The 13055-nt window shown below is 37.9% G+C and overlaps 1 protein-coding gene across 5 annotated transcripts in view; it reads left to right on the forward strand.

Annotated features, from left to right (window-relative positions):
- The first annotated feature begins 1234 nt into the window (after positions 1-1234).
- Positions 1235-13055, forward strand: part of atrnl1a (attractin-like 1a) — a 473626-nt gene continuing 461805 nt past the window's right edge. For all 5 annotated transcript variants that reach the window (XM_073920776.1, XM_073920775.1, XM_073920777.1 and 2 more), the window contains exon 1: positions 1235-1979. In XM_073920776.1, coding sequence (XP_073776877.1) covers positions 1747-1979 — 233 coding nt within the window. In that variant the 5' untranslated portion in view covers positions 1235-1746. The remainder of the gene's footprint in view (positions 1980-13055) is intronic.

Consider the following 13055-nt stretch of genomic DNA (forward strand, 5'->3'; position numbering starts at 1 on the left):
ATTCCCAGTACTGGGTTACAGCTGGAAGGGCATCAGCCGTGTAAAACATATGCGGTTCATTCCGCTGTGGCAACCCCTAATGAATAAAGGGACTAAAGCTGAAAGAAAATAAAATGAATGAATGAATAAAGTTATCCAGCTGTTACAGACTAATAATAAATATGACCATATAATCAAAATTAAACAACACCTTTGTTCTAATGCCTTCTTAAGAAATTACTGAGCATTCTTTGTTTTTTACAAAAGACAAAGTCATACTGGTTTGGAAATACATGTTGGCAAGTAATGAAAACGACGACAGCTATTTATTTTTAAATTGATTATCCTTTTAATATGACCTTGACAAAAAGAAACCAAAAAAACTAACCCCAAAAAACAAAAAACAAAACAAAACACAAAACAGTAAACAACAGAGCAAGACACATTTAAACAATTAAAAAGGATAGATAAAAATAAATGTACTTGGGGTGACAAGGTGGCGCAGTGGTATCGCTTTACAGCAAGAAGGTCGCTGGTTGGAGCCCCGGCTGGGTCATGCAGCTTGCATTTCTGTGTGGAGTTGGCATGATCTCCCCTTGTTCGCATGGGTTTCTTCCGAGTGCTCTGTTTTCATTTTGGCCGAAATGTGGGTGTGAATGCAGGAGTGTCCTGGCGCTGGGTTGCGGCTGGAAGGGCATCCTGTGTAGAACATAAGCTGGATAATTAGCAGTTCATTCCGGTGTGGAGACCCCTGATTAATAAAGGCACTAAGCCGATAAGAAAATGAATGAATTATTGAATAAAAGTACTCAGCTAGAACAAAACGACAAGGACCAATAGATTTAGTCATTTATTATTATTTTTTTTTATATTTGAAGTTTTGAAACATCTTATTTTTTTCAGTTACAAGTATTAATATATCCATTAATAAAATAAAGTTGTCAACATCATCATGTAAATCATATTTGTAAAAAAAAAATTATATCTCTTTTAAATTTAATAAAACAAATTTTGATTGAGGGCCAAGTATGAAATCACAACTTTAACAATCCGCATGAATGACGCGTCGTTCCACACAAATTAGTAAGGCGCTATGACTTTAATTCACACTTTCCCCATCATACTATGAAAAGGGACAAGCTCTTGAATATTTAGTGAGTCATGTGACCAATTGAGCGCTCGGGAAAGGGTACCGAGCAACGTCAACGTAACTGAGTTAATATTCATAAGCCAAGCCTTCCCCGTAGTAAGACTCGTCATTTGGCCGTGAGCTCAGCAGGAGCAGCGACGGGGAACTGCACATTGTTTTGGATGGGAGTTGTGCTGTCATTCTCCTCCGAGTGCATCTCTAAAAGGGAAACAAAGGCGAAACGGCAACAACAGCACGACTCGCTGTTTGGAAAAGGGATGCTTGGAACACGCAGTTACTCTTGCGACTATGGTGGCACAGTTTACGAACATAACTGCACATTTGTATCTAAAACATCGCTGTTTGTGAATTGGTGTCGTTTTGGACGAAATGCTTTTTGGAATAACTATCTAAGGTAGATTGTCAACCGCAACTTAGCAAACTGGAGAAAGTTAACATTACGGTATACGTGATAGGTGGGTCATAAATTAACGCACTGTGGCAATGACAACAAACTATACGCTGTAACAAAACAATGAGGAATATTTATGTGCTATACATAGAATCATCAGTTAAAAGCTTGAAGTATAACGAAGTCTAGTCTCATTTCTGTGTAAACGTCAGAGGAGAACTTGAGGATGGATTTTGGCAGAAGCAGAATTTCTCCACGCTGCTTCATGGGGTGTAGGACTCACAATGTCAGGACCTACCTGTTTACCTTTATGGTGTTTTACCTGCTAGTGTGCACTGAAGGGTCCTATTCTAAAACATGTGATAAAAACTGCATCTATGGAAGATGCGTTAATGGAACTTGCGTCTGTGAGCAGGGATGGACAGGAGATCAGTGTCAGCATTGTCAAGGAAGATTCAAGTAAGTAACGCTTTTCCCTCCATTGTTTGCAAACAGCGTGTGCATGTGGCATTAGCAGCACTTAAGGCGGATTATAGGAGCGTGACATTGTAAAAGTCAACACCCTTCTTGGTTACTAATGTTTAATTCACTGTTATTAAGAGTTCAAAATCCACACACAATTAATTTTTAGATTTCTTTCCTGTTTCCTCTAGTTTATCATTGTATGCAGTATGCCTTCTGTGGGTGGATGTGTACTTGGGTAATAATAGATGAAAATTAAATATACACATTGTCATAAATCACTTATTGAGTGGAGGGTATAAAAAGAATAAAGAAGGCTGTAAAGTGTAATTAAATTAGACCACATACAAATATCTAAAGCAAATCACATAACTCATAAAAATGACATATTTGTCATATCTTAAGTTTTGTGGTATATTCAACAAGGTGCTGGAACCATTCCCTAGAGATTTTGTCTATATTGGCCTGCAGTTTCCATATTGATTTTTAGATCAGGAAACCATTTTGCAATCTTCCATTGTCCAGTTTTGATGAGAACTGTTGCCTCAATTTGCTGCTGTCAGCTGACAAGTCTGACCAATATATATCTTAAAAAGGATATGAAGGATGTGAAGGTAAAGGAGCATTTCCAGATGTGGCCTTATTCTGCTGTAGCTCATCTGTTTCTAGGTTAGACACGTTTTGTGTTTGTAATGAGTGATTATTTGAGTTTCTGTTTTTTAATCAGCTGAAACCAGTCAAGAAAACATGTTTAGTTCCACTCACAGCATATTTTCTCCTTTTTAGAACATTGTATACCGGGATAGTCATGCAAAAAAACTTTTTGATAGATCAGCTGATTCTGAAATACACATTCATACCCATACACATTCAAAAATAAGTTAAATTCCTATTCTGGTGTTTGCTTTGATCTTCAACAGATCATCTTGAACTTCAGGAAATTAGTATTTTTTAATACATCTTCTGAATTTGAACTTAATTCATGGCCGTTTGTAAAATGTATGGGTGACTCGGTGGTGCAGTAGTTATTGCTGTTGACTCACAGCAAGAAGGTCGCTGGTTCCAGCCTCGGCTGGGACAGTTGGCATGAGTTGGAGTTTGCATGCTCTCCCTGCGTTCGCATGGGTTTCCTCCGTGTGCTTTGGTTTCCCCCACAAGTCCAAAGACATGGGGTACAGGTGAATTGGGTAAGCTAAAACTGTTCGGAAGCTTTAAACGTGCTGGACAAGTTGGTGATTTTTTTTGCTGTGGCGACCCCAGATTAATAGATTAAATTAAGGGACTAAGCCAAAAAGAAAATGAATGAATGAATGTAAAATGTATGATCTTCTATACAGTATGAATAGGAGTAGGATGAATGGAATTTGGACATATCTGCTATGTTGTCATTCTCAAACATAGCAGGGAAGTATTTCAGATGTCTTCATGGCTAAATGTATTTGCAAGGAGTTAAAACCATGTGCTTGTTTGTAAAATAAATTAAGGAAAATTTGAGGTTTGCTCAATTCTGTAGAAAAAAAACAAAAAACAAAAACAAAACAATCACATAAGAATCTGACTGGTCAGTTTTCCCCTTATTAATTTTATCACACTATATCTAAAGGCTTGGCTTCACAAACTGGGGTTCATTTTACCCAGGTACAGGCCTTAGTTAAACTGTGGTTTTTTAGCCACTTTTATAGAAATGTCTTAGATAAACACATCACTGATGTGGATCTTGAGACACAAGATTGGCTGTGACAAGTTATTTTAGGTTAAAGAGTTAAGTTAAAATGTAAACTCACCTACAGGTCATCCAAGATTAGGTGAATTTTTTCTTAAGTAGAACAATAAAGAAGAATTTTAGCTGAATCCGTGGTCCTTCGTGATTCATAGATTGACGATGAATGGTGAGAGTTATGCCGAGTTCAGACTGCACGGTATTCAAAGTAGCGATGTCACAGATGTTTTCACACTGCATGACTATCTGGGGTAACATTCTATCGGTGCAGTGTTCACAATGTAGGATGGATATGGACACTGCACGACTTTACAATAGGAAGAATCATCGACAACGTTGTCTCGGTCCACAAACTACGTCTCCAACCAAACACACGTGAGAAGTGACATGGAAATAGGGTTGTAACAATATACCGGTATGACGGTTTACCACGATTTGAACGTGCACGATTATCATACCATGAACAATTGCATATCAACGGTTTTAACCCTTAAAGACCGAGACAGCCGCCCACGGCTAAAAATAAGTATTGCTCTTAAATGTTTATTAACTTTTGATCCGCTGATCCGATTCATACAATTCAAAGATTGGCATAAAGAAGAGAATCTCAGCTTTCCAGTGCTGTATCACATAACATTCGCGGACTTTCAGAGGCTCCGGAATCAGTGCGGTTACGTCATCAACATTTGACAACGCTGATTTGACAAAGAAACGCTCGTCACTGTGTCTCCGGACAAATCAGACATGATACATTGATGCATTGTCCCTCCTCCATGCCCAGATTGGTTCAAACTCGCTATATCACAACCAATAAGCATAGGTTTCGCTTTTGTTTGTGGACCAAGCTTTTTGAACAACACGGAATGAGAGATAGGCATACATTTATGCGCGGCTAAATAAAACGCAAAAAAAAACGTTTTGCATGAAATAATTCTCATACTAAGTACTTTTGCATGCACAGCAGCACAGAAACATGACAAAACAGTGACACAGCAAAGACGAACTGCTGCTCTTGCTGTTTTCAAAAGACGCAAATGAAGATGCAGCTGTTTGTCTGCATTGCAGACAACCATATCCATATCCATAGACAACCATATCCATGCTGGCACATAAAACCTAAGGATGTTCCATATTGAATCTAGTTTCGTTATGTAACTATTTATAGTATAGTAAATATTTATATCTATTTTTTACTGAGGATTTGCACCATGTTTATTTGGACTTTATTTGGACTTTGACACATTATTTATTATTTTCTTATTTTTATTTGTTCATTGTAAGTGGTGTTGTTTATAGTAACTAAAATATACTATTTGGAAAAAGTCAAATTTGCTTCACTGTTCTATTATTTTGTAACATTTGTAACATACCGTATACCGCGAAACCGTCAAACCGTGGTATTGTTTTAGACGATTATCATACCGTGAAAAATTCATACCGTTACAACCCTACATGGAAATAATGAGAGGTGATGTTTTTTTAATAATAATAATAATGAGAAAGAAGCCTTTAGTTAGGTAGAAAATTTACTTAAAAAATTACATTTTGCTCACCTCTCTCAAACTTTTTTTTTGTCAACTCAGTTGTGATATTACTTAGATGACACGTCAAAAAGACATAGTTGCTGCTGCCAGATTTTCATTTGAAAGTTTTTCCGCCATTTCTTGGGTCCAAAAAGACTGAAAATAAACGCTTTTAACTTTTCCTCCAACCTCCCGCTGGCCCAGTGGATCCTGCTCTCTCATTGGCTGTAGGTGATTGCCGATTTTATTTTCAATCAGAACACATTCCACACAGCATGACTTGAATTGCTGACAGCTCCAGATATTTAGCGTGCCAAATATCTCACGGGTGTCAGCGACTCGGAGGCGTTTCTCTCAGAACGCATCTTTGATAGTTCACACACTGTGTGATTGTTACTTGCGTGAACAAGCGCCAATTTGCCTGTAATTTAAGACATGCGTTGGCGATTTCTCAAAACCTGTCGGCAAGTCAAAATTGGGGTTAAAATTATGCAGTCCGAACTATGCCTTAGTTCACCCAAATCTGAAAATTCTGTCATCATTTACTTGCCCTTGTTTCAAACCTGTTTGATGTTTTTTTCCTTTGTTAAACAAAAGCATATTTAAAGGGTCACAAAACACCAAAACACATTTTTTGAGCTGTTGACAGTCGTATATGTGTCCCACACTGCTAAAAACACTATTAGGTAGGGCTGTAACGATACACGATATGAAATCGAAATCGCGACACTCAGATATACGATCCTGTGTTGTGGTGTGATAAGGGAGAATCGCGACACACCCCGTGACTACCTTTCCAATAACGTCACGCGTGCCTGCAAAAGTTGAGCTAGTTGAAGAAGAACGTGAGGAAACACTTTTTTTTTCTGCTCGACATTACGAGCACTTCTCCGTTTAAGCCCTCGCAATAAGCGTTTAGCCGGGAGAGCTCGCACGGAGCTCTTAGTAAGGGACTGTCTGAATGTGTCAGGAATATCAAAAACAAAACCAACTTAACCCCGCTTGACAACAGACAACGGCAGTAACATTGCCAGTGCTTTCAAAGCATTGTTGTTAATGTGGCTGCGCAGAGAGGGATGGGCATTCACCAGATGCCCCGACTCCTCTGCAGAGGAAACTTTTCTGTGACCGTGCAATGCGCTTTCTGTTTAACCCTTTGAGAGTTAAAGTTACGTGCTGACTGACAGGTGCGCAATGCGTGAGGCCAGGAAACAGGACGAAGCTTTCAGTTAAGATGAACACAGTTTCTATAGTTATACTTTATTTAGAGATAAAGGTATATGGCTCTGCATATAATCACTCTATCTTGCTGGAGTTTATAGCCGTTTCGCTTTACTTCAGGACGCATTAATGCCGCTCTGAAGGTCTAATCGCTGTTTTAAGTTATCCAGAGCTGTATGAATGTACAAATCTTGAATATCACAATAGTATTAAATATTACAATTGTAACAACACAGACAGCAACACTTATGCACAATCGATACCCAGCTGATTCAGTCGTTTCATAAGAGGACCGTGCGCTTCTTCTCTTCTTTTTTTCCTTGTCAACATAAAGGCAGTGAGATGCGCCTTGTTTTCGGCTTATAAAGCATGTATGCATATTAATGCAATAGCATATTTAAACAACAAAACTGTTTACAAAAAGTCTAAATATGCGCACGTTGTTGTTGTCTTTTCATCACGCAGCACGCGCACTTGATCCGCGAGGGAGAGAGAGGAAACCATCAGGACATATTCTTTAAAATAATGATTTCTATTAAAAATGTAAAAGGTTTTGTTATTATAATAATAACAGCGGGGCATTAAATAAATGCATATTTTCCATGGAGCGGGCAATTTGAGGAAGTCTGCGATTTTTATTTGACGGAAGAAAAAACATGATTGGAAAAAAACAGCCTATGCCGGTTGTTAAAAAGAATCAGTCAGTATTTTTGTTTTGTAATATAAATTAATTATTTAAATGAAAATAATTTAGGGCAGTCCTATTTATTTTATTTAGATTATTCTGCTCTTCTGTGTTAAACACTGCAGGTGCGTGAAGATGCTCTGTTGTTCTGTTCTGTTATTAATATGCTAGCATTTAAAAATAAATCAGTAGCCTATTTTAAAATGCAATATTTAATGTGTCAGACACAAAATAGACACGTCAATTTGTTTAATATAAAATTAATAGTAATCTGACCAGTTAACCGTTAATAACCGATTAATGAGCGGCGGATGTCGGTTAGCAAAATTAACCGAAATGAGCATCCGTAGTAGCCATTTAATTTACTTTTTCTATGTAAAAGAACTTGATTGAAAAAGAATTTTCAATGTGCTTGAACCGTCTACACAATGAAGTTTAGTTCTGTTTGATTTTTCAACAGTATTTTGTTACAAAGAAAACAGAAGTGATATAGCTTTGGCTATTTATTTATTTTATATATGGCTATTTATATTGTTATTAATTTGCATAGTTAATATTGTTCTTTGATGTTTAGTTTATTAAGATTTTTCAAATGTAGTTTAATAAAAAATAGTTTTAAAAATCTTTTTTTTTTCCCTACCCCACACGAAAAAAAAAATCGTGATATGAACCGAATCGTGGGTCAAAAATCGTGATACGAACCGAATCGTGGGTTTGGTGTATCGTTACAGCCCTACTATTAGGACACCTATATTTCGCTAAAAAGTGTAAATTGGTTGTTTTTGCGTTATTTCAAGCAAATTCGTACTTCCGGTTTGAAACGAATTTTTGAAGCTGCGTCACGGCCATGACATAAAAGCGTTGTATTCCAGCGTGCAGACTGGACATCTGTGCCAGAGTGTGTCTTATTACGTCTTACAGTGTGATGCATTAATGCATGAGTAAGGCTTGGTTCAAACCAATCAGCGCGCTCTATTGTGCAACTTCATTAATATTCATTTCTGTCACAGTGTTTAGACGATAGACACACCACGTTGTATTGGCAAAACAAGCGTAAAGTGTTGCTTTTATAGTTTGCTGCAGTTAAGTTTTATTTTAATTTTCTCTCTGTGAGAGCGCAGCTGGAGTCACGCGTGGATTACAGTGTATGCGACACTCGACAACAATAACTTGCATGTCTAAGGAGGAACATTTTTTACCTGAGAGCTGTTCTCATCTGCAAACGCTGAGATCCAGATTCGCTTGTAGTCTTCTCTTAATAAAGACGCGGCTCTAGTTGCTGGTGATTGTCCTGTCTCTACAGATTTGGTAAGTGAGCGACCAGTGCTCTTTGTTTATTCAGTTTGTTCGTATCGAACTAAGTTAACTATTGCACTGAGTGTAAACATGTTAGCACCACAACCACAACTTTACCTCGTGTAGGATTTTCTGACACTAACTGCTGTGTGCATCTAAGTTTCTGGGAAATGCGGAGGGTTTTTTTTTTCTCATTCGCTGTGCGGTATCAAACATAGCAAGAAAAATACACGCTTAGAGCAGTTCCTCGAATCACATATCTCGTTTGTCGCGAGGGGCATGAATGAATTCCCTAATTGAAAGAGCCAAACTGCAGTTAAAGTCCACCATTTAATAATTTGGCAAATAATTCGACTACAGATGTCCATGTAAACACCATCACTTTCTCCTGTGTGTGTGTGTGTGTGTGTGTGTGTGTGTGTGTGTTTTGACTCTGAAACTCGCGAGTGCCCAAATAGACACTGCCACACCATCCCACTTTAGTTCCTCCGACACTCCCCCCTAAACAGAGTTGGACACGCCCACTTTTCTGACTTTTTCCAAAGTAGACGGTGAAAACACCCTGCTGAAACAAGGGGGTTTCATGGCCCTTTAAATGATATTTTGAAGAAAGCTGGAAACCTGTAACCATTGCTTTTCAGAGTATTTGTTTTTTTTTTTACTATGGAAGTCAGTGGTTACAGGTTTTTGGTAAAATATCTTTATTTGTGTTCAACAGAAAATAAAGAAACTCATTAAAGATTGAAACAACACGAGGGTCAGTAAATAATGTTTTGGTTGAATTATCACAGCCTTGTCCACAGTTGTTTTTTTTGTGTTTGTTTTGTTTCTCTCAAGACATTTTAGGAGAAAAATCTCAGACAAAGTTGATATTCAAATTTAAATATATAGAAAAATGAAATACAACTAAAAACTCAAAACATTTGTCCTGCTCTGTAAATCTCTTTGAAGAGTCAGCCATGTAAATTATGTTCAATCGTGATTAAGTGACATGCTATCCTTTGCAACTGTAAAGCCTAACGTCTGGCTCAGAGAAAGTGTAAAAAAATGACTCCTGTGCATTCTTTTAAGCAGCACTTTCATCAGAATTTGGTTACTCTACTCCTGTGTGTCTAAAAATAGTTGCTTGAATATTATGGGCAGTGTCACTCAGAGTGCCTTCTGGGGAGGTGAGGAGCTTATAAAGCAGCTTAACTGAAGAGTCTGACCTTGTATTTCTCTTATCTTTGACAATCTCCACAGATGTCTATTTCATTTCAAAATGCCATGTAATCTGCCAGAGAAGTGCTTGTCAGTTAGACATTTAAGCAAAAGTTCACCAAGAAATGAAATTTCTGTCATTTTTTGCACTCTCTTGTCATTCCAAACCCACATGAATTTCTTTCCACCATGGAACACAAAGGGAAAAATACTGTAGCATTGTACTAAAAAGAATTGCATCTATTTTTTATGCAGGTACAAAGAGTGAAGAAGCTTTCAACCAAAGAAAGAAGAAACACACAAAGGCCCATAAATGTATCATGAAAGTGACTTGTGCACAAAAGTCCAAGTTTTTCCAAGTTTCACAATAACTTTTTTGAGAGACTAAAAGGAACCAACTCACTGATAAGTAGCATTGTCATACTGGAACAGAAACCTTCCCAATATATGTCATTTTCAAAAAAGGCTCACTGGGGATACATGCTCAGTGCTAAATTTTTGAGAAACCTCAAAAATACTGCATTTTATGTGTAAAACAAACACCATGGTGTGATTTGACACCAGCAACTTTTCTTTATTTTTGTACTACTACTGACCTCTTCTGTATGTATGGCCTTTCCAATGTGATCCGTTTGCTTAGTAGCTCGCCTTATACACCATTCGGGTCAGGAGAAGGGAGGTTCCAGAAACAAGGTAAAAAGAAAAAAAAAGCTGTGTAAAATCATGGTCAAAGCGTTCTAGTTTGCTTTTGAAAACAATATCAGTTGGGTTTAAGGAACAGGTTGGGTCAGTTGATAACAAGGTGATATATGCAGGACAAGCCGACAGGCGTGCAAGAAGGATGTAAGCAAACATATAAAGAAACATATAATAAAATATGGCTTGTATCATATTTCAGATTGTCAAACATGTACACAGCGGCCTCTAGTGGATTTGTAAAAAAAAAAAAAAAAACTGCAAGCAGATGTTGCCTCGGCCATGTATTTCACAGTTCTTAAAAATGTAGCACTAGAGCCTTGCACAGACCCTAAATCTAAGCCATAGCTCGGCCCTGGCCTGAGATGCACAGCCTGTAGCCCTGCCCTTGTCCAACAGCTTATTAAAATTTTTGGCCCGACCCGAAACCTTTTTTTTTTTTTCTCACCAAACAGCTTATACTGTAACAGCCATTAAAATAGACCAGGTTTGTATTTAATAGAAAGTTGATGTTTTTTTGTTTCAGTTTTTATCAGAATAATTTAGAGAAATGTTTGGAATTTTTTTTTTTTTTTTTATTTAAGTTTTAGTTTTTTAAAGTGACATTATTATCCAAGCGGTATGTTTTCTACAGTGAGTTTACTCAATTTAACCTAGTGACACATACAGCTGTACGGCTGTACGCACTTTGCATAACTACCATGCGAGTTGATGCAAATGAATAAAGCTTATTTATTTATTTACATATAAATATTTCTTCCTCACATGGGGTGGAGACCACAGTCTCATCAGAACCCAAGCCAGAGGAACTCCAGGCCCAGCCCATGTCTCGTTCATCGGACAATTCAGATCCAGCTGCAGCTGCGCAGCCTCCTCGCATGTAACCGCTACCATTCAGGGTGCTTTGAATAATTTCATCTGACAGACTGGCACAAATAAGCAGACATTCTCATTCTCACAACGGGTTTCTGAGTTCTCTCACCCTTCAGAGCTAGGTAATCTGGGAACACATCTTCTGTGAATACTTTGTTAATGACTGTCCTGCTTATGAAGTAAATTGTTATTGACTGGCACAATGTATGATTTAACAGGGAAAACAACTTAATATAGGCTTCTCTGAAAATGTGAATATTTCACTTTAATTTTATTTTGACGTTGAAGCATATAGCGGACTGTTTCGAAGCACTTCCCCTTAAATGTTATTCTTGTATTTTATCTAGTAGATAACTGACCAACATCAAAAAATATATAAACAAATTATGTCATAACAAATATCCCTAAATAAGGTAATCTTTTACAGCAAGCACCAGTGCTTCTTGAGATTGAAATAAGTATTAGGGATGTTGAGGTGGGGTGGTGCTAGATGTGTGCATGACTTAAAATCCTGCAGGTGCTCCAGGACTTTTGTGCATTGTGCATAACCAGTTGGCTTATCAATTAAAGTTGTCACCATTTGAAAAGTTGAACAGATATTTGCCTTTCCTCTAGCGTTTTTCACAGTTTTAAGTTTGCCATTGACAATTTTTCTCTTTATGTTCTCCATTGCATGTGGCCAGAAATTTCTATGCGCAAGGCATCACTGGCGCTTTCGGACCAAATGCATTAGAGCTCATTAAACTTTTTTCAAAAGTGTTTTTTAAATGCAGGACCGAAGCCTGATATGCGTGCTAGCTATGATGTAAAAATTGTCCCAAAACCCAGCTCTAGGGTCATAAAAAGGTCAAGCCCAGACAGGCTCGGGCTCAAATGCTGGGCTCTATCACTAGGCACATAATTACAATAAGCCTGCGTTGGTCATTTTGTGTTACTACAGGCTTTATGGACATGTTGATTAACTTTGATTGAACATTAACATACATTTGGCACTTTTATCAAAAGCATTAAGGGTGTGCATTCAGTTCTTGCTTTTTCTGTGAATCAAACCTGCAACCTTTGCTAGTGTCAAGTTCTAATAATTGAGTTATTACCAATTGCTTATTACCAATTGAGCTTACTCTAGCTAAATCTGGCTGTCACTGTTTTAAGACTGCAGATGACATTGTATAGTTTATAGGGATGTAACGGTATTGTAAATACCGTCATACCGCAATATTAATTTTTTTCGATATTACCGAAGTCGCATGACTCGGTAAAACTATAGGTCTTCTGAGAAAATTTGCTCAGGCGAATGAAGCGAACGGGAGGTAGCGAAAACTACAATCCCCATCATCCCTTGCGGTCTGTTGTCGCTACAGATCCAGTAATGCGGAAATGGAGTGTGCTGCTAGAAGCGGGGATCAAAAAGAGCTGTAAGACTCTAAGGCCCCTTTTACAAGAGTGCATTTTAGTTTTAAAACGGCGTTGTAGAATGAAAACGATCCGCGTCCACACTCGCGTTTTACCCAGCGTTTCTGAACAGCTCTCCGTCCACACCAAAACGCTGAAAACGCACATCACGTGACCACACACACACTCTCGGGCAAGCGCTCCAGCATTTCTACCCAGATGAGAGCTCTGCTTGTCGGACTGCTCATCAAGCATCTCCCGCTGGATCTGATCTCGCTATATTTGCTAAACGTGATATTTCATTCATCTTGTTGTCTTTATCTAACGACATAGGCCAATTCCCTGACTTTGGTCATTGGAATCTATTAAGTTACTTGTTCACGGGTAACATGTTTTGGTTAAGCGCAAAGATAAGTTAATGATTAATCCAGGTACATTGACTGATCGCTTGCCTTTATTTCCTACAA

Source organism: Danio rerio, chromosome 13 (assembly GCF_049306965.1).
Source record: "Danio rerio strain Tuebingen ecotype United States chromosome 13, GRCz12tu, whole genome shotgun sequence".
NCBI classification, from domain to species: domain Eukaryota; kingdom Metazoa; phylum Chordata; class Actinopteri; order Cypriniformes; family Danionidae; genus Danio; species Danio rerio.